Source organism: Neoarius graeffei, chromosome 26 (assembly GCF_027579695.1).
Source record: "Neoarius graeffei isolate fNeoGra1 chromosome 26, fNeoGra1.pri, whole genome shotgun sequence".
Lineage (NCBI taxonomy): Eukaryota > Metazoa > Chordata > Actinopteri > Siluriformes > Ariidae > Neoarius > Neoarius graeffei.
In genome coordinates, this window is record NC_083594.1 from 13,021,303 (window position 1) to 13,048,865 (window position 27,563).

Here is a 27,563-nt window from a genome sequence, read left to right on the forward strand (position 1 = left end):
ATGCAGATCAAGAAAGTGATTGGAACAATGGAAAACAAATAGCCAGGATCGCAGTCAAAACCTGAACCACGAAGGTCATCCTCGTCGTTGAGTACGTGCTCTTCTTTGCTGTGTCTTGTGCTGTTTCTCAGACTGTCTAGTTGACTTGAGGGAAGAATGCAGTAGGTTAACTTCAAATGGTAAGGACCAAATTTCATTTCAAACTTTTACATTTCAATGTTTGTCACACCGGATAATCTGCAGAGAACGTCTGCTTTCATGGGTACGGGGAAACGACCGTGCACTCGAGACCAGGATGCATTAGTCTGGCTAACGCGACTTCAAAGCTCTGCGAGCATTTGGTCTGGCAAAGATATTAAGCCCAACCGTTTCCCAAAGCACGTGGTTGACCCGCCTCCCTGAAATGCCTCAGTTTGCTACTGGTCGAAGCCAGAAAAGGCTGTGACGAAGCTTAAACCAATCATCACTCTTTCCTCTGACGTATGTGACACGACGGGGCTAACTGGTAGATTAAACTCTTACCGAAGCCGTTCGGGAGCAAGGCGAAAACGTCCTTCCTTTCAATAAATACCTCCAGGGCTGCTCTTTGCTTCGTTTTCAATGAGAACTTGCTCCATGTTCGTAATGTTTCTAGTGAATGAAGCGCTTCCGGCATAGATTCTGTAAACAATCTATGGCTTCCGGTCGCAGTTCTACTATGTCAGTGCCTTGAACACGCCTCTACCCAGGGCCGTTGGAGATGCTCAAAGTTGATTGGCTCCCGATTTTTCGGGAGCTTGGAAGAGCTGTAGATAGCTTGCCTTGCCAGACTAAGCTCGCAACAGGCCCTCGTGTTGCATCACACTTGGGATGGGCGGGCCCAGGCTAAGGATGCATATAGCTTTGGCTTCATGTTTCTCACCAAGTCGCACTGTTCAGTGGAGCAAAACGTGTTTTGTCAAACAACTGCAGATTCTTGGGCATGAGCTAATAATCGAACATGGCTAACCAAGAAACGAAAGAGCGGCTGACTATGCTGTTGCTTTTCGTATCCAAAACTTTTTGCACTAGGTACTGTGGGACTCCTAAAAGACTCTTTCCTTTAGGAATTATAGCCTCCTTATAAGAATAGTTTAGTTTAACAGTGGAAGGCTGGATAAAGTACAGAAATTTCAAACTAAAAAAAAATCAACACTCAGGTTGTTTTCTTCGTTTTTAATTGAACGAGCGAAAATGGGCGATGTCTGTCTGTCTAGTTCCTTGCACACGTCTAAAGTTCTGGCACTTGGTCAGCATGTGCATGTTTGTTTTTATGCCAAGCCTGGAAGGCTGCTGTTCCAGATGTTTTGAAGGAATATGGTGACTCGTTCAAGAAGTCACCTCAGGGCAAGGGACGTCGCTCCTCTAAATATAAACGAACACATGGTCCCGTGTAATGCTGACTAGCCTTTCCTATGCATACATGGTGTGTTTTAAAGGATTTTATGCCCGAATGACATTGGTACCTTAAACTGAAATCACATGTGGCCATGTTTCTATTTTAGCGCTGATCACTCGCCAGGGCCCTTGTGTTTACGAACTGTGTGAACAACACATGTGGCCAGAGCTTGACTGAGAGCTCCATGTGTTATTCGGAGAAAAGCAGGATGTTTCACTTTGTCGACTGTTTTTTCATTTACTGGGCCACTTGTTGGAGCAGCACTTCATTAAAATGCTTCTGTTCTCAAGAAGGGTTGTACAAAGGTTTTGGAGCGCAAGTATGTATGTGAGGTGCTGTATCGTACTGATCAGGTTTCTCATTTGAGGAAACGGAAAGCATTTCAAAGCCGAGCTAGCACCTGTAATTTCCACCATAATTGCATAATCAGGATTTGTATTTCAGGGCTATTAATCTGAAAGATATATTCACTGCTTGGTGATGGGGATGACATCTATACATTTAAGCCTCCCACTATTTCCATTCCTGTACGCTGTTCTGTTCTTCCCTCGATGGATTGTGATGCAAGGACAGTGAGTCATACGTGAGTGGGTGCTGTCTGAACAAATGGTCGCAGCTCAGTTCTCCCGTTGCACACCCCACATTGCTCCCTAGGCTGTTTATGCATATTTTACTCCCTGCTAATGTAGGCGTGTGATCCCCATTAAAGGTCCAATAGTAGAGATTTTAAGATTTTTTACTGGTGCAAAATAGCCTGGAGAATATGTAAAACATGTTAAAGAATAAAAACAGACCTGACAGATTGCGTACATTTTGTGTAAGCGCTTCAACACCAGAGTTTACTGGTACTGCTAAATTACCACCCAACAATACACCAAAAAAAAAAGCAGGGTTTTTTCCCCCTCTTAAGAAAAACGTCACGCAAGTGAATCTGGACTTGTTGCTGAGGTGTTTTGAACTCTTTCTGCTGGAAAGAAAGTAGAGCGCTGATATAGCGCGCTTGTTCTCTCTTAAGGCAAATGGAGAATCGTATGGTTGACATGGTTAACCATAGAGCACTACTAAAGAGCTAACATCAGTTACAAGTCTATTGCATGTCCAGGTGACGTTATCCCGTAAAGAAACGGAGACACTTGGACCTGATTCTGGAAAGTGTGATCCTAAAGATATCCATGCAGGACTATCTGGTGCGTCAGAGAGTTAGTCATAAGACTCCATCGAGCAGCTCCGGAGGGCAAGAGGAGCCACGGCCATTAGGGTCGGACCCTAACACCGTGTCAGGCTCTCAGGATAGCGATGGCACTTTTGAGCGTTCTCGTAGCAGCAAATCAGCATGAATTGATGTTTATAGTGTAAGGCCAAGTTTACATTAGACCGTATCTGTCTCGTTTTCTTCGCGGATGCACTGTCCGTTTACATTAAACCGCCTGGAAACGCCAGGGTCCACGTATTCAATCTAGATCGTGTCTGGTCCGGTGCTGTGTAAACATTGAGAATACGCGGATACGCTGTGCTGAGCTCTAGCTGGCGTCGTCATTGGACAACGTCACTGTGACATCCACCTTCCTGATTCGCTGGCGTTGGTCATGTGACGCGACTGCTGAAAAACGGCGCGGACTTCTGCCTTGTATCACCTTTCATTAAAGAGTATAAAAGTATGAAAATACTGCAAATATAGATGCAAATACTGCCCATTGTGTAGTTATGATTGTCTTTAGGCTTGCCATCCTTCCACTTGCAAGTGGTAAGTGATATGCGCTGGGATCACACACACAGCGGCTCAGTCCCGAATCGTGGCTCGTGCACTTCACTCGCGCGCTCTGTGAGCTGCGCAGGGCTGGAGTGCGCACCCTCCAGAGGGCACTCGCTGTTCAGGGCGGAGTGATTTGGAGCGCAGGATGCCTGCGGAGCCGAGCGTATCCGTGTATTGGTGTTGCTGTGTGCACGCGAATCGTGTATTGGTGTTGCTGTGTGCACACTAATCGTTTTAAAAACGTTAATATGATGATCCGCTGATACGGTCTAATGTAAACCCCACCTAAGAACTTTTGGCTATCAAACAGTTGAATGGCCTACTGTAGATTCTGGGGGGCGTGGCTTTGTGTGCGTGGCTAGGAATGGGAGGGAGACCGCTTGATAGGTTTCAGGCTGGATTGGATCATTTGTGTCGAGTGTTCCATGATGTTAGGGGTTGGAGTTAAGGTTAGGCTCGTGGGAGGAGTTGGATCAATTCCAGCTCCACCCCTGCAACTTTGCTTCTACAGCAAGGCCTATGTAAAAAATTATTCCAATGTTCTTGTATTTCACCTCCTTGACGACTGGAGCATGACTGATCTCGACGAATGCGCCTTTAAGTAAGGAAGTCAACGAGCCAACAGCTTCCCTGTAGTCTTGGTCAATCGCTTACTTGAAACAGGCTTCGTTGGCTCCCCGTAGAGCGGCAAAGTGTAGGATTCACTTGTGATGAAGATCTCACAGATGGAAGTGTTGATGGATAGGAGTCTGGGCAACAGCGGGGGGTTTCTCTTCTTGCGCTAATCACTCACTGGAGTGTCCAACCGTTGCATCTTGAAAATGATGCAGTCAGGAGGAGAATGTGTCACCCGAAACCTCCAAGCTCAGCAAGCCCGCCAAGCTGTTTTGCTTCTTAACCCCTGGTTATGGTCTTAAAAGATCTGCTTTTACATTTTAAAGTTCAAACTCCGCTTTCTCCAAAGCACTGTGTAGTAACAAGCTTTTGTGTCAGGATAGCAGAATTATCTTTTTCTGCCAAGAGTTTCTACTAAATATTGATAGTAGGCTTTTTCCTTGAAACGAGCAACATTTTCTCGGCAGTCTACAAAGGAGATGTATTGAGGTCAGGTTTGGAGAATATACCCAAGGGTGTCTGCTTTGCTCCCATCTGTTCCCTTAGCCTTTTCAAAACATGTTTTTCAGAATTTGGAGGAGGTTTTTTTTTTTTTTTTTAAATTAAACCAGCATCAGCAAATATGGACCGAGAGCTACAGCCATGATTTTTTGATTGCAGGCATGAATGAGACTTAATGCCGGAGTGTGTGTATGTGATGTATATATGAGAAGAACGCTGAGGTGGCATCTCAGTACGAGTGTACTGACTTAAGACCGTTGGCCAGCATGTTTTCGTCTTGTATATTCAATGCCCGCCCCCCCTTTTATTTTTTATCTGATAGCCCAGTGAGCTTGTGTATTTGTATTGGTTGGGAAATTAACGAGGTCATACTATTTCTGCTTCACTTGCCCCAGGCATCACAGCGCATTGTTCTACATGTGTATGAGTCCCTGCATGCTGTAATGAATATCAGTGATTCTAATTAGCAACTAATTAATACAAGTGTGTGGATTATGGACGTAGAGAATGGAGTGGAGTAACCTTGATTTCAACACATGGGTTCTGCACAATGGTTGCTGTGCTTTTGTGTTTCTCATTGTGATCTAAATGAATGCCTTTTAGTCAATCAGAGAATCGATTTTATTGAAGTTTCCATTGCGTCTGCTTTTAATGAACATCGATTGTTCTTTTAGTTGAGGTTTGTCGAATTATCATGCTGCTGAATAACACATGCATTTATGTTGGAAGGTGTACTTTTCAGTCCAGGAGTCATGTTGAATACAGAGGCTTTTAGGAGGAATGATGAAGGATATGTTCTCGACAAGATCGTTCCCTAGTGACTCTTAATGAGTGAATGAATATGCATGTTTTTAACTCCTTCAGCATTAACCTAAATAGGATCTGTTATTTCTGTTTCACTTGGAGCCCATTTCTAAGAAAATTTACATTACGTTGTTGATTATAAAGGAGATTACCAGTATACTAACGGTCTCTGTGAAGTTGGTATGAGCAAAACAGAAAGTTTGTTTTTGCTGAGAAATTTAACTCGACCTTGAACAACTTCAGTGCAGATTGAGCGACAAAATGCAGCAGTGTTGCTTTTGAGTGCATAAATAAGTATCTTTTTTCATAGCTTGTTCTGTATTTGGAGTATCTTCTACACTGTACTGTATAACAATACTGAAAACATTAAAATTATGAAATAAAAGATGGAAAATATATGTTATTTACCAGCTGGGAGGGCCGTATTGTGAAATACCGCGACCGAGGTCTTGAAAGTACTGACTGAGGTCACGGTATTTCACCATACGGACCGATCTTGAGCTGGTAAATAATAATTCTTTTTTTCTTGACCAAATTCTAACAGAAAATGAGAGCACCCGAAAGGGAAAACCGAGCCGAGGCGAGCCGCCGTTTTGAATTCTCATTCACGGCTGTAATGCAAATGGCTTCCTCCTCGGTATACAGGTGCACTTCCATGGCAGGGAAAAAACTACATTTTGCTGCCTATGTAGTCCCCTATTTATACAAAATTGAGTCATTCAGGATTCAGCCATGTTTTTGCTCGGCGTTAGCAAGTTACAGGTTTTTAGCTTTCTCCTGCAATGTTTTCTTTTATTTCTTCTTCCTCAGGGTAGTAAAACTCACTTTCGCTGTGAACACTGTCGTTATCGCTATCCATGCTGTAAAATTAATGCTATTTTGAATCCTCATTCATGGCTGTAATGCAAATTGCTTCCTCCTCGGTATACAAGTGCACTTCCATGGCAGGTAAAAAACTACATCTTGCCGCCTATGTAGTCCCATATTTATACAAAATTGAGTCATTCAGGATTTAGCCATGTTTTTGCTCAGCGTTAGCAACAGTTACAGGTTTTTAGCTTCCTCCTGAAATGTTTTTTTTTTTTTTTAATTTCGTCTTCCTCAGGGTAGTAAAACTCGCTTTCGCTGTGAAGACTGTCGTCATCGCTATCCATGATGTAAAATTAATGCTATTCTCCTGAGAAATGCGAAAATAAATGTTGACAAAAATTGCTACTATGTTTTAGTTGTCGCGAACGAGCGAGTCGCCAGAGGTCCGTAGCTGGGGTCCGTACCGTAGGATACAGACCTGCTTGCCAGCCAATCAGAGTGCAGGATTTGATGGAAACTGGACCGTGAAAAAAAGTTATTTACCAGCTGGGAGGTCCGTATCATGAAATACCGTGACCGAGGTCTTGAAAGTACTGACCGAGGCCCTCTGGGCCGAGGTCAGTATTTAAGGCTGAGGTCACGGTATTTCACCATACGGACCGACCTTAAGCTGGTAAATAATATATGAGTGATTCCACGCTTATGGGTACTGAAATGGGGACATGAACTTATTCACCTAAAACCATTTCTTTTTTTACCATCAGGTCACAAAACATGTAATCTTTAATGAATGATATGTTAAAAGATAACTTTAATTTTCTGAGATGTAATAAAAACATATTTATATGCCAAAGTCAAGCCTATGAGTTCCAAAATGATGTCTGTTACATTACTTCTGTTACGATTGTCCATCTCGCGTCTGTTACAAATGAATTACAATCTAGCTATATACCATGTTAATCTTATTGAAAGAATGTGTGTGTTTATTCTACTACACATGTTTATTAATTATATTTGCTAAAACATCACCTTCCTATGTTTCAAAAAGTAATTCTACATTGTTAAAATTGAGAATATATATGTCCACAACACTTCTGTTACGTTCTGACTTTGGCATATAAATATGTTATTACATCTCAGAAAATTAAAGTTATCTTTTAACATATCATTCATTAAAGATTACGTTTTGTGACCTGATGGTAAAAAAAAAGAAATGGTTTTAGGTGAATTTTTAAAAATAAGTTCATGTCCCCATTTCAGTACCCATAAGCGTGGAATCACTCATATATATTTTTTTTCTTTACCAAATTCTAACAGAAAACGAGAGCGCCCGAAAGGGAAAACCGAGCCGAGGCGAGCCGCCGTTTTGAATTCTCATTCATGGCTGTAATGCAAATGGCTTCCTCCTCGGTATACAAGTGCACTTCCATGGCAGGAAAAAACAAACTACATTTTGCCGCCTATGTAGTCCCCTATTTATACAAAATTGAGTCATTCAGTATTCAGCCATGTTTTTGCTCAGTGTTAGCAAGTTACAGGTTTTTAGCTTTCTCCTGAAATGTTTTATTTTGTCTTCCTCGGGGTAGTAAAACTCGCTTTCGCTGTGAAGACTGTCATTATCGCTATCCATGCTGTAAAATTAATGCTATTCTCCTGAGAAATGCTGGCAAAAATGTATAAGATTTTTGATAATCTTATAAATAAATCTTATAAAAAAAGATAAATGTTGACAAAAAATGCTACTATATTTGTTGTTGTGAACGAGTAAGTTGCCAGAGGTCCGTAACTGGGGTCCGTAACGTAGGATACGGACCAGCTCGCCAGCCAATCGGAGCGCAGGATTTGGACCGCGAAAAAAATAAATGGAATTATGTGGTAAACAAAAAGTTTCATATTTTCGATTCTTCAAAGTAGCCAGCATTTACCTTGATGACGCTTTGCACACTACTGGCATTATCTTAACCAGCTTCATGAGGTAGTCACCTGGAACGCTTTTCAATTAACAGGTGTCTCGTCAAAAGGCAATTAGTGCAATTTCTTGCCTTCTTAATGCGTTTTGAGATCAAATAGTAAATAATAAACGTACGGTAAATAGCCCTATTCCACACCACAACTGTAGTAATCCATATTATGTCAAGAACCGCTCAACTAAGTAAAGAGAAATGACTTCCGTCGTTACTTTAAGACACAAAGTAACTGACTTTTAATGAATAAAAATAAAGAAACAAAAACACTGAATTAGAAGGTGTCTAAACTTTTGACTGGTACTGTGGTTTGTGGGTGGGATTGACTTTTTTTTTTTTTTTTTTTTCCTCCCTCCTTAAAACACATTTGTTGAAGTATCTTAATTTTTCTGGCCGTTATAGATTCCTTTATACTCCTTATAGTAGAGGATTTGGACCATTTAAACATAATCCATCGTCTGTAAAAGATGTTTTGAAAACTGCCACAATTGTTTGTAGTGTGTTTTGTGGCCTGTGTAACTCCTTGTCTATTGATTTGCTTTCGGGTGTTTTCCTGCCACAGAGTGAAGTAAGTGTTTTGTTTGGCCAAGCCTTCGTTTTACTTTCGATTTCCCAACCTTGATAAAACATGAATTACCATCCAACATCACTTTCTCCTTCTCTCTTGCAAAATGTTTGTTTAAAAACTAAAACTTGAGTCATATCCAAAAACGTTGAAGATACTATATAAGGCTATTTTGGAAACTGATGGCATGATGAGTTGTGTAGCATTTTATTTAAATGTTATACGATCTCCTTTAATGCAAAAGAAACACGGTTCACTGATTTGAATTCCAGTTGCATGTTACAAGCCTGAATCTGATGTTTGTTTTTTTAGTTCATGCCTTTCAGGATGTATTGTGCCCAGTACATTTCATTCCATTAGTACTGGTGATAGGGCGTCACAGTGGTGTAGTGGTTAGCGCTGTCGCCTCACAGCAAGAAGGTCCTGGGTTCGAGCCCCGGGGCCGGCGAGGGCCTTTCTGTGTGGAGTTTGCATGTTCTCCCCGTGTCCGCGTGGGTTTCCTCCGGGTGCTCCGGTTTCCCCCACAGTCCAAAGACATGCAGGTTAGGTTAACTGGTGACTCTAAATTGAGCGTAGGTGTGAATGTGAGTGTGAATGGTTGTCTGTGTCTATGTGTCAGCCCTGTGATGACCTGGCGACTTGTCCAGGGTGTACCCCGCCTTTTGCCCGTAGTCAGCTGGGATAGGCTCCAGCTTGCCTGCGACCCTGTAGAAGGATAAAGCGGCTAGAGATGATATGAGTACTGGTGATGGTCTTTCCTGTCTGATTTTGCAAAAATGGTTTTTCCATGTTGACCCCAAGTGAAAGGCATTTTCTTGATCAGTAAGGGGAAAAGCTCCTGGCCTGTGGTCTCTGTCCAGTGATCACTTTAGTTACACTCAGTCACTTCTCAGTGATGTCAGCACTGCTGTCTGATCCAACACTGGAATTTGGTGGTTCCCAAAACTTGGTGTCCTGGACTGTACTCCCTGTCCCGGGACCTTTTTAGTCTTTTTCCTGCTCTTATACATTTTTATATTTTATAACACGTTTGCTTGACCACACAAATGTTTTCAATTGTATGTTTTTGTATGGAAAATGGCATGTTGGGAATGAACACTGGGTGTCTGACATGTGACATGGCCTTGACATCAATTGATATGTGATGATCATATATTGGCATTTTCCAAAAGCTTATCCACATCACAAGGTGAAAATGGCATTTTCACGTCTATCAACCTGAGAGAGAGGTAGTGGAAAACACTGTTTTTGTATGGATGGAAATGAAAAATGCATTTTAACCCAAATTCACACTTGTTGTGGACCAAGCTTTGGGAAGGGTTTATTAAGTATCTGATTGGTTGGACCAGGTGTGCTCAAGTAAGGAAAAATATTAAACTAGTGGTACTCCAAGACCAGGATTGGAAAGCCTTGTGTTAATAGAGGCACCATGGCTTGGCTCAGAGGTCAAGATTTATTTATTTATTTATTTTTGTAATAGTAACTGAGGACAGTGGAGGAAGGACTGCCCGAAGTTTGCACTCCAATCAGTTGAACCTTCAAGGGCATTCCCGAAGAGCCTGGAAATACGGTTCTTGGAGTCGAACATTTAGTAAGGAGGAAATGGAACTGAATCGAAAGCCATTTGAGGATATAAAGTAATTGGTCGAAGATGTAGCTTCTATTAATGCTCTCCGGAATTTTACCATTGAGCAGGTTCTTCAGGTAATTTGTCATGGTTGGCATACACTACCGTTCAAAAGTTTGGGGTCACTTTGAAATGTCCTTATTTTTGAAAGAAAAGCACTGTTCTTTTCAATGAAGATCATTTTAAACTAATCAGAAATACACTCTATACATTGCTAATGTGGTAAATGACTATTCTAGCTGCAAATGTCTGGTTTTTGGTGCAATATCTCCATAGGTGTATAGAGGCCCATTTCCAGCAACTCTCACTCCAGTGTTCTAATGGTACAATGTGTTTGCTCATTGCCTCAGAAGGCTAATGGATGATTAGAAAACCCTTGTACAATCATGTTAGCACAGCTGAAAACAGTTGAGCTCTTTAGAGAAGCTATAAAACTGACCTTCCTTTGAGCAGATTGAGTTTCTGGAGCATCACATTTGTGGGGTCGATTAAATGCTCAAAATGCCCAGAAAAATGTCTCGACTATATTTTCTATTCATTTTACAACTTATGGTGGTAAATAAAAGTGTGACTTTTCATGGAAAACACAAAATTGTTTGGGTGACCCCAAACTTTTGAATGGTAGTGTACACTTATCAGCTCTCACGATACAGGCAAATCAAGGTCGCTGTTATGACAAATGCAATAAAATGAATTTAAAAAAAAAAACAAACCTGCTATGCAACCATTGTTTCAGGGTGTGCTCAGCTGGCTGGACAACTCTCTTTTCTCTTTTGGGAACACTTTCAAAATTAAACAAATAATCTGACGGCACAGAACTGTTTATATACCAGTGATTAGTTACAGAACCCAGTAGTGTGGAATTCCTTTCTTCACGTATCCAAGCTTGTTTGGAAACTGGGGTCCGAGCACAGGGTCAGCCATGATACAGCACATCAGGAGCAGAGGAGGTTTTTATGGGCTGAACAGTGGCACCTTGATGACGCTCTGGATATTATCAAAAGATTTTCCTGTTTCATAACAGGTCAAGTTACACTATGGCTAAAAGTTTGTGGACACCCATCCATATGTGGTTGCCACAAGGGTGGAAGCACAGAATTGTCTAGAATGTCTTTGTAATAAAATTGTAAAAGGCCAATTTATGCTGACAACGCAGTCCTCGCAGACGGTGTCGCAGATAGCGTCTGCGTAGCCCCCCCACCTTCGCAGACGCTCTGCGCGCACCTCCCAAAAATTGTGACCACCGCAGAAGCCTCGCAGACGAGGGCTCTGATTGGTCCACTCTACATCTGCTGTACACGCACTTCCGCTTCCCTACTTTCCCGGTTTGTTTTGTTTTCATGACCGCCATTTTTAAAAACACGAGCGAAGATGGAGCAGCACGAAGAGCGGTTGATCGAGGAAGTGAGGAAGTACGTACATCTATACGACTCCAGTTCTAGTCATTATAAGTAACCGGAGGATAAACACTCCACTAACCACACCCACCAACTACTCCTAGTGATTTCGCGACTTCGCGCCCCCTTGCGTTGTAGCGGTGAATAACATCGCGCACGCCTATTACTCCCCGCTCAACGATAAATTACAACCGTCTGCGAAAAGCTATCTGCCAAAGCCTTGTCGCAAGAGCATGCAGAGGCCATTACTGTTTCCTTTTCCTGGAGCAAAGAGGCCCAAACCTGTTCCAGTCTGACGATACCCCTTTGCACAAAGACATGTTTTATCAAGGTTGGAGTGGAAGAACTTGAACGACCTGCACCACAGCCCTGACTTGAACCCCGGTGAACACCTTTGGAATGACCAGGAATGTCAAAAACGTGCCGGACCTCCTCACCCGACATTGCTGCCCACTCAACCTCGCAAAATCTGAATCCCCACAGCCAAGCTCTAAAATCTAGTGGAAAGCCTTCCCAGAAGAGTAGAGGTGATCAAAACAGCAAAAAGGGGACTGAATCTGGAACGGGATGTTCAACAAACACACATGGAGGCGATTTGTCAGGTGGCCACATACTTTGGCTGTATAGTGTACTTTGGTCTTTTGTTTCTGTGATCATTTTGGTAATTCATGGCTGGACAAATTGAGTAGCTGAGGACAAGTCGAGGTTACGTCTGGGCGTAACACGCCTCAATGCTGTAAGTACAACTATTAACTAGCGCTCCAAGTTCCCAATCCCACCACCTCCTGCTCTACACCTTTGGGCCAAGACATAATCTGTTTTAAACTCTAGAATGGTTTTTACAAGGTTGGACTTGTTAGTGTGCACGGATGACTGAGGATCATTTTAAAATCAGCAACACACTGGTATGTGGAAACAAAAATACCACCACAAAGCTGTCATGTAATGCTCTTGCCAAAAATAACACTGGCAATAAATACATCAAGAGGAAATAAGGTTGCAAATCAGGCTTTTACTAGAAGAGGATAATCATGTTGTGTTTTTTTTTTTTTTTTTAAAGCCAGCTAACTAACTCCCCATACATTGTTATTCCTTTACATTAGCAACCAGTTTTTAGCTGGATCAGTGAGGTGTGTTGGCGAATAAATTTAATGAATTTATTTTGTCCACAGGTGTTTCATGTTGGAATATAGTAGGATTTAATGGAGGGATACATTGTCTGTTTGTTTTTGAAACGCTAACCCTGATTAAATCAGTCGATAAACTGCTTTTCCTTCTGGTAGTAATGGTTTAACCATGCTGGGAATTTTGATTAGAGTTAAAGTCACCTTTCTCTTGTTACAGCTCTTCTGTTCAATCTAATTCCAGCACTTTGCCAATTAGATTGTGTTGTGCTGTATGACCTTGACTTGGTTTGCTGTGTTTGTGGGTGTGGGGCTGTGTTGCTGGTTTTGTAACTTTCATTCTGTGGAATAGAGTTGGTGTGGGTATGCGTTGTGGTTTTTTTTTTTTTTAAATATTGGCTTAAATGGAACGGGCGGGGGGAGAAAAGGCTACTTATTGATTCGGTGTAGAATGGCGATCATGTTTATCAGTTAATAGACTAATGAAATCTGAAGAGATTTGTTCCGACAAATGGGCTGAATGAGGTAGGAAGCTAAGCTGCTGGAATCCGGCACGCATGATCTACACCCAAGGTTTACTGTTAATTAGTTAAGTTTGTTTTCCCCTTCGAAGGTGAAACTCGTTACAAATGAAGACAATATGGGTGATGTGGTAAAGCGTATAGTGAGCAACCACAATGTAAATCAGTACCCAGTGTTCTCCATGGTTCGCAGCCCAATCTTAAGGCGTCTGGACATCGCCCAGATAAACTCCAACCAACACCAACTTTTAGGTCAGTGTGCATCAGATGGAGTTTTTTGGGTTTGACATGTCCAGTCGGGTTTGGTGGAGTCATGGAAAGTTTTACCAAAGTGAGACATTTTCCAACAAACCACAACAGATTTGAGTGCATTCCCTTGACACATGAGCCTATGGACCCTTTTCACGTGACGTCACGACAAACGCGGCCGCCATTTTGGACATGTACTACCAGTAGTTTACCGCAGCCAACATTGAGGAACGGCAGCAAAGAAAGTTTTTACTTTCAGCAAGACTTCCATCATGCCACTATATTGTTGTGCACCTGGATGTAGTAACCATCAACAAACAAGGCAAGGTTTATCATTTTATCGGATCCCGACGGAGAAGATGGATAGCGGCCATTAACAGGAAAGATTGGCAGCCCTCGGCATACCAACGCTTGTGTAGTGACCACTTTGTTGGAGATAAGACGAATAAAATTAGCCAGAAAAGGCATTACATTGCTGTTAACATTCTGTGGCGGCGAGTGTGTAACCAAATAGGTTAAAATAACCCATTGTAACCTCTTTGTTCTTCTGTAGTAGCTATTGTTGACTAGCTAATGTCAACAACATAGTAGCTAGTATGTTACTGTAGCAATGTTTACGTTCAGTCATTTGGATGACTGCTAAAACCTTTCAGTCTCAAGTTTTTCCTTTACTGTATTTACTAGTTTACTGTAATTATGATCCGGCAGCTATTTACACCGGATCCAGTATAAATAGCTGCCGGAGACAACGTCCGAGGTTCTGGAGCGTGCTCCGGCTTGCTCCCCCTCAAATTAAGCAGCGCGCTCTGGCTTGCTCCCGGAGTGCTCCAGCCGAGGTTCCGGAGTGCGCTCCGGCTTGCTCCCCCTCAAATTAAGCAGCGCGCTCTGGCTTGCTCCCGGAGTGCTCCGGCCGAGGTTCCGGAGCGCGCTCCGGCTTGCTCCCCCTCAAATTAAGCAGCACGCTCTGGCTTGCTCCCGGAGTGCTCCGGCCGAGGTTCCGGAGCGCGCTCCGGCTTGCTCCCCCTCAAATTAAGCAGCGCGCTCCGGCTTGCTCCCAGAGTGCTCCGGCCGAGGTTCCGGAGCGCGCTGCTTAATTTGAGGGGGAGCAAGCTGGAGCGTACGTCAGTGAACAATCCTGGTGGAAGCAGGTAAACATCGTTCTCTAAGCCTGCTAACCTCAATTTTTGCAAATACCTCTCCCTCTGCTCGCCCTGTAAATGCCCTACGTCGCTGGATAGTGAAGGTGTTTTCTGCATCTCGCTCCTTTTTCTTTTATGTTTTAAGTTTGTCGCCTTCCTTTAATTCAAACTGATTCGAGCTGAAGTCCACTACATGTCCAAAATGGTGGTCGCGTTTACGAAGGTCACATGACTGAAAAGGGTCTATACTTGCATGCGGAATATCGGCGCATGATTTTCTTTGATGTCAGGTTAGCTAGCGGTCTTTTGCTCACTTTTATTTTAAAAACGACTGGTTCCTGGACCCAGGAACATGGAGAAGACTTGATTTTGAGTTGTGCGAAGAGAAATCTCAACTTTGATGTAAGGTCCCAGGCAGTTTCCAACCATGATGGCAAGATAAACCTGGTGAAATACATCGCAGAGAAAGTGGTGACTAGCATGCAAGCTCCCTAGCTTGGCTAACAATGTTATTTTATTGTAAAACAGTTCACTGTTATCTGAAAACGATTTGTGATAAATATCTCGGGTTTAATGTTATGAATCATGAGTAACGTCAGCTCAACTTGGCATAGCTCTTTGTATAAATTAGGATACGTCCCCTGCTTTTTACATCGCATTAGGTTTAATCTACAGCCTCCTCCCGGCTCGTCTTGATTTGCTGTCTCTCCTTTAAGAGCTTTAAAGGCTGGGTAGCCCTTGATTTACTTTGACCGTATTTAACAAGCCCTCCACTTCATGTCGAGTAAGGCAAAAATGTTGCTACCAATAACTGGCAACTTTAGAATGCTGGGGTTAGTTGGGACTTGTCTGGTAAACGTGCAGCCACTTTTCCTCATCCACTGCAGAACTGACGGGTATTCAGTTTATTAGCACTGTAGTTCTGATTAATAAAATCCAAAGTATTTTAATGTTCACGTGAATGGCAATGAAATAAAATATAAAGAAAGACAGACCGGCTGTAGGGCTGTTTTTTATGCTCAGTGTCGGATTTAAAAACCAAACCAATTTCACAAACCCATAGACGCACCTTTTTCCTAACCAGACTTTCTGCTTTTTTTTTTTTTTTTAAATTTGTCGCATCAATTTGTGAAACCCACAGCTGCCTCGCCTCGCCTCACCTCCTTCCCTGGTTTTACTGCATGGTGGTTGGATGGAAAGCATTTGGAGCACCCACTCTCCATGATGCTGTATCTGCAGCAGTTTCTTTAAACATCCAGTCAGATTTGTTAGAAATTTAAAGTATCTCACGTTGCTTCACACTCTGTCAGCTACAGTTTAACAAACTGTGCATTGCTGAGAGACTGACTCGCACCTCTATCGTTTCCAACAAATTTCCTATCAAAAATTCCTTTTGGATGTTTTGGAAGAGTTTTTAGAACAAGTGCGCTCTCTCTCTCTCTCTCTCTCTCTCTCTCTCTCTCTCTCTCTCTCTCTCTCTCTCACATATATACAGGATATTTATAGCATCAACGAAGCTGACTTTATGTTAGGACCGTTAATGTTAGTCATGTTGTCTGTTGTTGCCCGGATGAGGATGGGTTCCCTTTTGAGTCTGGTTCCTTTCGAGGTTTCTTCCTCATGTCGTCTGAGGGAGTTTTTCCTTGCCACCGTCGCCACAGGCTTGCTCATCGGGGATAGATTAGGGATAAAATTAGCTCATGTTTTAAGTCGTTCAAATTCTGTAAAGCTGCTTTGCGACAATGTTTATTGTTAAAAGCGCGATACAAATAAACTTGACACCCAGGAAGCAGTATATGATTGTAATTGAAGTCCTACACACTCTAAGCCTGCTTGTTGGAACCATAGGTCGCGTTAACCGACAATTGTCCGTCATTGACGGATTTTTTTTAGCTATGACGGAAAAATCTGAAGGCCGTCGGTCATTTTGACGGATGTTTACCGTTACCATTACCAATAACAATAATAGCTTAATAATCTCATTCTCATCTCATTATCTCTAGCCGCTTTATCCTTCTACAGGGTCGCAGGCAAGCTGGAGCCTATCCCAGCTGACTACGGGCGAAAGGCGGGGTACACCCCGGACAAGTCGCCAGGTCATCACAGGGCTGACACATAGACACAGACAACCATTCACACTCACATTCACACCTACGGTCAATTTAGAGTCACCAGTTAACCTAACCTGCATGTCTTTGGACTGTGGGGGAAACCGGAGCACCCGGAGGAAACCCACGCGGACACGGGGAGAACATGCAAACTCCACACAGAAAGGCCCTCGCCAGCCCCGGGGCTCGAACCCAGGACCTTCTTGCTGTGAGGCGACAGCGCTAACCACTACACCACCGTGCCGCCCCTAGCTTAATAATAACAATAATAAAACATAATGAAACACACAATTGAAATTATTGGCAAGTTGTGGCAGAGTTTTCTTACATACAGTATACATAGTCTTCACTGCCGTCACTTTCAATCTGAGCCGACGTTGCGGCAGTCTTGATGTTCAGTGCACAGGCTACTCACATTGTAGCCACTGCGCAAGGCTGTCCCCCCCCATCGCGCTCCTGACCGCGCTAGGACTTTTCTAACCAAGATGTATTAATGTTTCCCTTCTCTGCAGAAGACATGTCATTTTTGCTATTAAAAAAAGAGATGCATTGGGTTGTTTGTGTCGTTTCCCTGCCTGTACAATAGTGCTCATTTAGGCTAGTTGTTTTCTTGTTTTTAAAATGAAACAAATGTCGATTTATTGTATTCTTCCCTAGGAAGCTTAGGAACATCACTGCTCGAATATCTGCTAAACTGTCATTTTAATGAGAGCACGGGTAGACAAACTAACATTTAAACATAACTTCGTTTTATTTAAGACCTTCCGTGTCAGGTTCCAGGCTCCGCCGAGCCGAGACGCCGGGTGCAGCTGCACCACTGGTGCAGAAAGACCGCATGCTGCAGGATTTCCTCCCTATGAAGAGAGTACTAGCAGGGTCGGGAAATCCAACTTTCAGAGGCTCTTGCCGGCTTCTGATCACTTCCCTGGGAGAAATGTTTCCCGACTTCAGAACTTTGGCTGAAGTGGCGCTGGTTATTCCAGTCTCCAGTGTCGCAGCAGAGCACGGGTTCAGCCTTCAGAATAAAATTAAAACGTCAATGAGAAGTCGTCTGTCCGGGGCAAAGACGCAAAATTTAATGACAATTGCCTCGGCAGCAGTCTCCATTGACGACTTTGATTATGCACAAGCGAGCTCCCAATTTAAATCCATGCGGGCCAGAAGGAAGGTTTGAGCTCACGCAAACAGGTCAGATTAGATTGTCACTTAAATCGTTGTAGTGGACTGTTCATATTTTAACTGCAATTGTCTTGCTACGTTGTAAAATAACATTGTTCATATGCCCGTTAAGGCACAACAGCCGCAATGTTTTTAGCGGAGGGAAAATGGGTTCACAAGTGACCGAACGTCAGAATCTCTGTTCATCTTTTTGCATCATAAATACATAAATAAATGATTAAATAATCCAAGCTTGTTCTGTGAATTAATTTTTAAATGAAAACGAGTCCATGAAAACACAAGTTGTTAAATATATAGCATTTATAGCCTATATACATTGTCATTTAAAAGTTAAAATAAAATGACAGATAATAATGGACAATGACGGAATTTTTACGACCCTGTCCGTCAAAATGACGGACAATGAAAAAGTCTAACGTAACCACTGGTTGGAACCGTGGGAACATGGATATGTTTACTCGTATGGCATTCATGTCTGGTGTTTGCATAGGATGCAATAAATCTAGTCTTTTGAGCCTCTCATGAATGTGGACTAATTGCCTAGATATGCAGTGATCGGTCATGTTGAAAGAAATTTTCTTAGCGACGGATGGCGGTGGTTATCAAGGTCATTTGTGTTTTCTCATCTCATCTCATCATCTCTAGCCGCTTTATCCTTCTACAGGGTCGCAGGCAAGCTGGAGCCTATCCCAGCTGACTACGGGCGAAAGGCGGGGTACACCCTGGACAAGTCGCCAGGTCATCACAGGGCTGACACATAGACACAGACAACCATTCACACTCACATTCACACCTACGGTCAATTTAGAGTCACCAGTTAACCTAACCTGCATGTCTTTGGACTGTGGGGGAAACCGGAGCACCCGGAGGAAACCCACGCGGACACGGGGAGAACATGCAAACTCCACACAGAAAGGCCCTCGCCGGCCCCGGGGCTCGAACCCAGGACCTTCTTGCTGTGAGGCGACAGCGCTAACCACTACACCACCGTGCCGCCCATTTGTGTTTTTCTTCAGTGTATTTCTGGAATAGTTATTTTGTCATCATGACATCCTTTACACATTAACCTTTCTCACAGAACCTTGAGTGTAAATCCATAACTCCTGTTTATTCAAGTCATTATAGTCATCCGTCTTTCATTCGTTCAGTCGGTGTCCTGAGTTAACGAGTTTACAGGAAAAAATAACATCGCTACCTTTTGAATCTGTGTTCTTCATATCTGCCACTGTTAAAAGTATGGGCTTGGAATCTGATCCGAGTAAAATGTGCACATGGAGCACTGTCTTCGGGAGGAACGCAGAGTTGTGTCCGTGGTGGAATGAATGTCGTATGGAATCGAGGAGCCGGTGTGAAAGACCAACTTGTCCCCGTTACTGCTGGGGCCATGAAAAACTGACACACAGGCTTAAATGGACATTTCATGTACGGTGTGATGGGTCCTAGCAATTAACCGCTAGTGTTGTGCAAGTGTGAACTGAGGTCAGATCTGCCGACCTATATTTATTTATTCATTAATTCATTTATTTTTAAGGATACCAGACACAACCTTTTATTAGTGGTGGGTGATTGCGCAGCCATGACATGAAGTTTGTGGTAACTTCATATAGCATACAGTCTTGTGCACATCGTCATTGCCACATGTTCCACTGTCATGCTGAAACTTTTGTGCCAAGACTCCCCCCCCCCCCCCCCCCCACACACACACACACACACACCGAGTACTCATATATAGTGTCTCCAGTTCTTTTTATAACCATTGATGAAAGTTGCATGTGTAGATCACGCGACTGGGAAGGATTACATTTTCAGTCTGATTAAAAGGCTTGTCCTGATTGGATCCGGAGCGATGCTGGGACGCTTTGATGTCCGGCATCTGGGTTGATGGACGGCCTGTGTTTTTGATGAGTAGCTTAATGTAATGAGGGTTCTGGGCTGAGTGGCCTGCTGTATGCTGTCTGCTAGATAGCCAGCGACTTGACACGCGTATACAGTTTGTTTCTATGAGCCTTTTGTGTATTTGGCTGTTTGTTGGTTCTTGGACAGTGTGTTTTGTGTGCATGTTTGTGGTGATGTTTTGTGAACAGTTTAAAAAACCTGTGTTTATAAATTTTTATTTATTTTTTTTTAATATGAACTAACTCTCAGGCCCTCACTCCGTAGGATGCAGCAGTAAGGGCGCACCCCAACGCTTTCGGCGACACTAGGATCATTTGGCTGGCGGCCGTGGCCGGCGGGCTGGCTCCTCCCCCTCCTGGCGGCAGCGTGCGCTCCCAGCCGCCGCCCCCGGGTGCCCCACGCTCGCCCAGCTTGCGCACCCGAGCCCATGCCCCCAGTGCTACGTGGCCGGTCAGCGCCATGTGCGTCCAGCAGACCATGGAGACGGGCAAACACCACAATGCATCGGATAAGGGTCAGGGGCATGGACATGGCGTGCGTGGTGTTGGGGTGCCACTTGAACCCTTTGTCCACCAGGTGGGCGGCCATACCAGCATGATGCGCTACGATGACCACACCGTCTGCAAGCCACTCATCAGCCGTGAGCAGCGCTTTTATGAGTCTCTACTACCTGAGATGAAAGAGTTCACACCAGAATATAAAGGTAATATTTTAGATTTACGATGATTTTTGTCATTTTTTTGTTTCTGCATCCAACCAAGTTAAAATTCGGTATAAATTTGCCACAACCTTGTGACTCATATACGGTAGTGCTTGAAAGTTTGTGAACCCTTTAGAATTTTCTATATTTCTGCATAAATATGACCGAAAACATCAGATTTTCACACAAGTCCTAAAGGTAGATAAAGAGAACCCAGTTAAACAAATGAGACAAAAATATTATACTTAATCATTTATTTATTGAGGAAAATGATCCAATATCACGTATCTGTGAGTGGCAAAAGTATGTGAACCTTTGCTTTCAGCATCTGGTGTGACCCCCTTGTGCAGCAATAACTGCAACTAAATGTTTCTGGTAACTGTTGATCAGTGCTGCACACCGGCTTGGAGGAATTTTAGCCCATTCCTCCGTACAGAACAGCTTCAACTCTGGGATGTTGGTGGGTTTCCTCACATGAACTGCTCGCTTCAGGTCCTTCCACAACATTTCGATTGGATTAAGGTCAGGACTTTGACTTGGCCATTCCAAAACATTAACTTTATTCTTCTTTAACCATTCTTTGGTAGAACGACTTGTGTGCTTAGAGTCGTTGTCTTGCTGCATGACCCACCTTCTCTTGAGATTCGGTTCATGGACAAATGTCCTGACATTTTCCTTTAGAATTGCTGGTATAATTCAGAATTCATTGTTCCATCAATGATGGCAAGCCGTCCTGGCCCAGGTGCAGCAAAACAGGCCCAAACCATGATACTACCACCACCATGTTTCACAGATGGGATAAGGTTCTTATGCTGGAATGCAGTGTTTTCCTTTCTCCAAACATAATGCTTCTCATTTAAACCAAAAAGTTCTATTTTGGTCTTAATCGTCCACAAAACATTTTTCCAATAGCCTTCTGGCTTGTCCACGTGCTCTTTAGCAAACTGCAGATGAGCAGCAATGTTCTTTTTGGAGAGCAGTGGCTTTCTCCTTGCAACCCTGCCATGCACACCATTTGTTGTTCAGTGTTCTCCTGATGGTGGACTCATGAACATTAACATTAGCCAATGTGAGAGAGGCCTTCAGTTGCTTAAGTTACCCTGGGGTCCTTTGTGACCTCGCCGACTATTACACACCTTGCTCTTGGAGTGATCTTTGTTGGTCGACCACTCCTGGGGAAGGGAACAATGGTCTTGAATTTCCTCCATTTGTACACAATCTGTCTGACTGTGGATCGGTGGAGTCCAAACTCTTTAGAGATGGTTTTGTAACCTTTTCCAGCCTGATGAGCATCAACAACGCTTTTTCTGAGGTCCTCAAAAATCTCCTTTGTTTGTGCCATGATACACTTCCACAAACGTGTTGTGAAGCTCAGACTTTGATAGATCCCTGTTCTTTAAATAAAACAGGGTGCCCACTCACACCTGATTGTCATCCCATTGATTGAAAACACCTGACTCTAATTTCACCTTCAAATGAACTGCTAATCCTAGAGGTTCACATACTTTTGCCACTCACAGATTATGTAATATTGGATCGTTTTCCTCAATAAATAAATGAGCAAGTATAATATTTTTGTTTCATTTGTTTTATCTACTTTTAGGACTTGTGTGAAAATCTGATGTTTTAGGTCATATTTATGCAGAAATATATAGAAAATTCTAAAGGATTCACAAACTTTCAAGCACCACTGTACTCCCATACAGCCAGTCTGCAGGGTACAAAGAGCTTCCTCTTAAACAGGATGTTCAAGAGGCAGATGGGATCAAGGGAAGGGCAGTTTTGTCGCAGTAAACGCAGAGGAAGAGGCAGCCATTAATCCTGATCTTCATTATGATTTGTTAAGGCTGATGCTGCTCTGCTTTAGCAACCACAGCAAACAGAGCACAAGGGCCAGGTGCACTGCATGGAGATGTTTTGACATTCAGCATCACAGCGTCTGAGACAAAGCAGCATATGGTGACTGATTGTTCTAACATGAGTGAAATTCATCCGAGTTAACTACCAGACTTTTCCAGAGCTTACGTAACCTTGTGTTTTCCCAAAGATGTCCATGTGTAGTGTCATCCTTGTGACAGCTTAATGCGGTGCATCATTATATCTAATAAAAGCATTAAAAGTAAGTCCCTTGAAGACGAAAATGTTAAATGGCTGCATACTTGCTGTATGTGCTCACTCCATGCAGTGTTGAACATGTGTAGAGAACTACATGGCCAATAGGACCATAATATTTTAAGATTGACCAATTCCTGTTGGCAGTTAACTGCTTCAAGAGCCACGTCATTCCTAGCGCGTGTACCCGGGCACCCTGCCGAGGTATATTAACAGCTGCCAAAGTACCGTATTTTCTGGACTATAAGCCGCTACTTTTTTCCTAGGTTTTGAACCATGCGGCTTACACAAAGGTGCGGCTATTCTGTGGATTTTTCTTCCACCGCTAGGGGCGCTCTAACCGGAAGTAGAATCAAAAATAAGATAGACGAAAAATCAATGCAAAGAAGAATTAGCAGATCTTTAGCAGATAGAACACGCACGACAAATTACTAACTGGTAATTATTTTCAAATCCAGCAAAGATGATTAAAGTGACTTGTGGTTTCAAACACAGGAGAAATGAAGGTAAATAAATACCGGTTATTTTCTCTTGGTTCTGTTCCGTTTTAATCAGCAAAGCTGCTGCCGTGTTAAAAGGCACTGTTCGGAAAGAATCTGTTCAGGTACATACATGTACATTTACAGTACAAAATCGTTCTGTACATGCAGTAAATATCTAATTTTTCACCATAGATATCTGCGGCTTATAGCCCGGTGCGGCTTGTATATCTTTTTTTTTAATTTTTTTTTTAAATAGAGCAGATGCGGCTTATATACAGGTGCGCTCTATAGTCCAGAAAATACGGTATATTTGTTGACCCATTTTAGCAAATGAATACGAAGAATGAGTGTTCCGTGATCGATAGATAGATAGATAAATAATTATGAACGTAATGACGATTGCTAAAAGGAGCTGTGTTATAATGGACTGATTGGCCAAACAGCTGAACACATGAACAGAGAACTTTCATACTGCAGACAACCTTGATCACGGTGTATTATTTTCAGTGTTATCATGACAACATTGAGTTCAGTCAGCGCATTCAGCTTTGCAGTAGCGCTTTTTTCTAGCCTATTAAAAGGACATGAATGGTCTGTGTACACTTGATCATTCTGTTTCTGCGTCGGTGCCAAATTAATCGAGGCTACGTTTTTGCTTTAATTACCAGAAATTGCACGAGTTCGTTTTTCTGGTCGTCACCGATAGAGAACACGTACGATTCGCTGAACAGCGTGACCAGAGCAGATTCCATTCTGATCCAAAATCACATGACCGTTTTTGTGCCGGTTGGTAATGCCAACGCTTTCTGATGGCTACCACCACAAGTATGTTTCAGACCTGTGGGGAAACATTGCATGCTGCCATCATAAACAGTGCGTCAGTAAAGCATGCTATGTAAAAGGACCTGGCATATTATTTAGTATGGTAGTTTGCGGTTTTATACGTAGCCTGGAATATATCTCCACTTTCCTAGCAACACTAGTGCCAATCACAATAACAGTAATGGTGGCTTTTTTTTTTTTGACCGCCTTCCAATTTCACATGCATAAAGAAGGTCTGATTTTTCCTCCTTCTTTGGATGAGGCAGACTAGACCTCTATACTAGGGCTGTGTCCAAAGCTCCATACTGGTGTACTACACACTGCAGACTGGCCTAGATTACACTGTGTACCGCATGCTGCTCCCCACCCTAGTGTACACTATAGTATGAAGTTATGACAACTTCCATAGACTAGTACGTCCTTGTCGTCACGGTCTACATTGCACAGGGGGCTGGCAGCAGATTTGTGCTGCGTCTAAGAACAACTTCTGAAAAAAAAGTATTTTCACTTGATCGACTCGGAAAATGATATAGATTCCAGCAGCAACATCTGTCGCCTCACTTGCATAGGCTCTGAAATATTTTAACTTTACGTTAATACACTTTAGAATTATAATTTTTTTATTACACTTAGTGATAATTGTATTATAATAACTTATTTATTTTAGCTTCTGTACTATGTATATATTTGAGAAGGAACTTGTATTTCCCAAAGTTCTGACATGTCAAGAAAACAGCATTATATGCGAAATTCATGACTTTGAAATCACCGTGTTGCACCATTGGGATGCACTCACCAATGACGTGAGCTCTGGCTGTAAACTGGAATTTTCATGTACTGAATATGACTTGCTACATTTACATCAAGATCACTGTACAAGCAGTATCCAATGGAGTTTTGGATGCAGCCTAGCTTTTTCGTTTTTTAAAATGGTGGTCACAAATTTTTAGTTGGTCATGATAATCCCACCTCTAGTCGCTGACATAATCAGTTTTGTTTCTAAGGGGTGTTCACACGGCAACTTTTACTCCGGTGTAGCTGCCCCGGTAGAGCGTTCACACGGTACAAAGTTATACCGGTGTAGCCCCTGAAAGCTGCTTAAACCGGTGCAAATCTAACCCTGCTCGGGAGGTGGTTTAAGAAATTTACTCCGGAGTAAATGCTAGTTTGCGGGGCAGCACCGATATAAAATGGGACGTCTGAACGCTACAGGGATAGACTCGCTACGCGTGAGGAGAGTTGATTACATACGGGCATTGCATAATTTGCATCCTGGTATTTTGCGCTTCCAAAATGGCGAATATCAACAACAACAACAACAACTGCGTGTCTTCCAGTGTTGCCAGATTGGGCGGTTTTAAGTGCATTTTGGCGGATTTTAACATATTTTGGGCTGGAAAACGTCAGCAGTATCTGGCAACACTGGTGTCTTCATCCACGTTGTTTTCCCGGCGCTTGGTGATGCCATGACAACCGGGAAAAGGAAGTACATTTTCACACATGCGCATATTTCATTTCCGCATTATTAGTAGCGTATAGCACGGTCACAAAAACTGCCATGTGAATGCAAGTGGGGCTGCACCGGTGCTAACATACTTCTCTCTAGTAAGCAGGTTTGTGATGTGTGAACGCTCCACAAAATTTACACCGGTGTAAGATATATCGCAACAAAATACATCGGTGCAGCATCAATGCAAATATGTGCCGTGTGAACACCCCTCTAGACCAACAAAGTGTTGGTGCTCATCTCGAACCAGTTTTCCTGGCTGAGACCTGGTTCTTTGGTTGCGAAACGCAAATTATTTGTTCAAGTTTCGGCACCGGCTCTGAACCAGCTTTTGAACTACTTTTGGTGGAAAAGAGGACCTACCCCCTGAGGAGCTCCCCCAAGAACTACATTTTCTGTTCGCACTCACACCACCAGTAGGAATACTGAAGTGGTTCTGCATTGCTTACCACTTCTGCATTGACTCATGTGTTTGACCAATCAGTGTAGACTTGTGTTCGGATCAATTACCATACACTTCACTAATGGTCGCTCTTGTGCTGGGAGAGTACCTACTCTGAAATAGGAGCTAAAACAAGTCTCTCAAAATGCCATTCTAAGAACTATGATCGTCCTTGGTTCCTTCAGTGTGGGGACACAAGAAAGCAGGTCCTTCCAACTGTGAGCAGGTATTTCCAAAAGTGCCTCGTGTTTGATTTCATTTCAAACTCGCTTCTTCAGCCTGATAATAGAAGAGGTTATCTCTGTTTGTGTTCAAAATAAATTCAGGCCATTACCTCCTGCACCTGGATTTGTAAACTTCCTCATCTGGGCCAGTAGTTTGTCCTTAACACGCAAGCGTATGTGACATTGCTCAAAGCTCGTTGAGCACCCGGCTTGTGTCTCCCCACCACCTTGACATTACAGTGTGAGATACACAGTATGCCTTCCTCATAAATAAATACGTCTTGTACTCCTGGCACCTATTTTAGTCTGTGCTTGAGTAAGGCTCATGCTTTTTTCCATTCGTGAGAATTTGTCTCTTGCCACGGGTGGCCACACAGCCGATTTAAAAATAGGGCCAGCTCTGGGGGTGGGGGGCTACAGGCACAACATTGTTTATGCATGATGGCACGCTTAGAAGAATCGCCCGCAAACTTTAGAGGTATGTGTAAAATGGTGTAAAGAGCTATAAATAGATGAACAGAGGTTGTGGTTAGAGAAGCGAGAGCAGTGGTGCAAACAATGGCTGAAATGTTTCTCCTGTGCTACAGCTAGTCTGAGAGTCATGATTTCTTCTGCTTTTGATCATAGTCTTTTTTTTTTAATCCTAATCTTTGTGTCATTACGCCCCTATAAGAAGTCTGCACACACTCTGTTGAAGGTAAAAAGCTTTGTAGCTTAAAATCGCCTTTGTGAAAGATGGTCTCTTGTTTTTTAATGACATCCGCTTGAGCTTTATTGTGATTTGGAAGTGGGTAGGTTTCGGTGTGTTCGATTTAGTTTGGGTGCTGCTGGTCTTGATTAAAATGCATCCAAACATGTAGTCAGTTTTATGTTTGGGTATTTGTTGCTGTTTATTTGATTCAGTATCAATGATGCTATGGAAATGTGGCCAAAGGGGGAGGGAATCGTTCTTCAGATATTTGGGCCTATTTATGACCGTTTCTAGCCACTGTATATACAACCCCGATTCCAAAAAAGTTGGGACAAAGTACAAATTGTAAATAAAAACGGAATGCAATAATTTACAAATCTCAAAAACTGATCTTGTATTCAGAATAGAACATAGACAACATATCAAATGTCGAAAATGAGACATTTTGAAATTTCATGCCAAATATTGGCTCATTTGAAATTTCTTGACAGCAACACATCTCAAAAAAGTTGGGACAGGGGCAATAAGAGGCTGGAAAAGTTAAAGGTCCAAAAAAGGAACAGCTGGAGGACCAGATTCATTAGGTCAATTGGCAATAGGTCATTAACATGACTGGGTATAAAAAGAGCATCTTGGAGTGGCAGCGGCTCTCAGAAGTAAAGATGGGAAGAGGATCACCAATCCCCCTAATTCTGCACCGACAAATAGTGGAGTAATATCAGAAAGGAGTTCGACAGTGTAAAATTGCAAAGAGTTTGAACATATCATCTACAGTGCATAATATCATCAAAAGATTCAGAGAATCTGGAAGAATCTCTGTGCGTAAGGGTCAAGGCCGGAAAACCATACTGGGTGCCCGTGATCTTCGGGCCCTTAGACGGCACTGCATCACATACAGGCATGCTTCTGTATTG

General features: G+C 42.8%; 1 protein-coding gene across 3 annotated transcripts in view; it reads left to right on the forward strand.

Moving 5' to 3' along the window:
• Nucleotides 1-27,563, forward strand: part of ip6k1 (inositol hexakisphosphate kinase 1) — a 104,868-nt gene that overhangs the window by 47,964 nt on the left and 29,341 nt on the right. For all 3 annotated transcript variants that reach the window (XM_060910036.1, XM_060910035.1, XM_060910033.1), the window contains exon 2: nt 19,934-20,372. In XM_060910036.1, coding sequence (XP_060766019.1) covers nt 20,129-20,372 — 244 coding nt within the window. In that variant the 5' untranslated portion in view covers nt 19,934-20,128. The remainder of the gene's footprint in view (nt 1-19,933; nt 20,373-27,563) is intronic.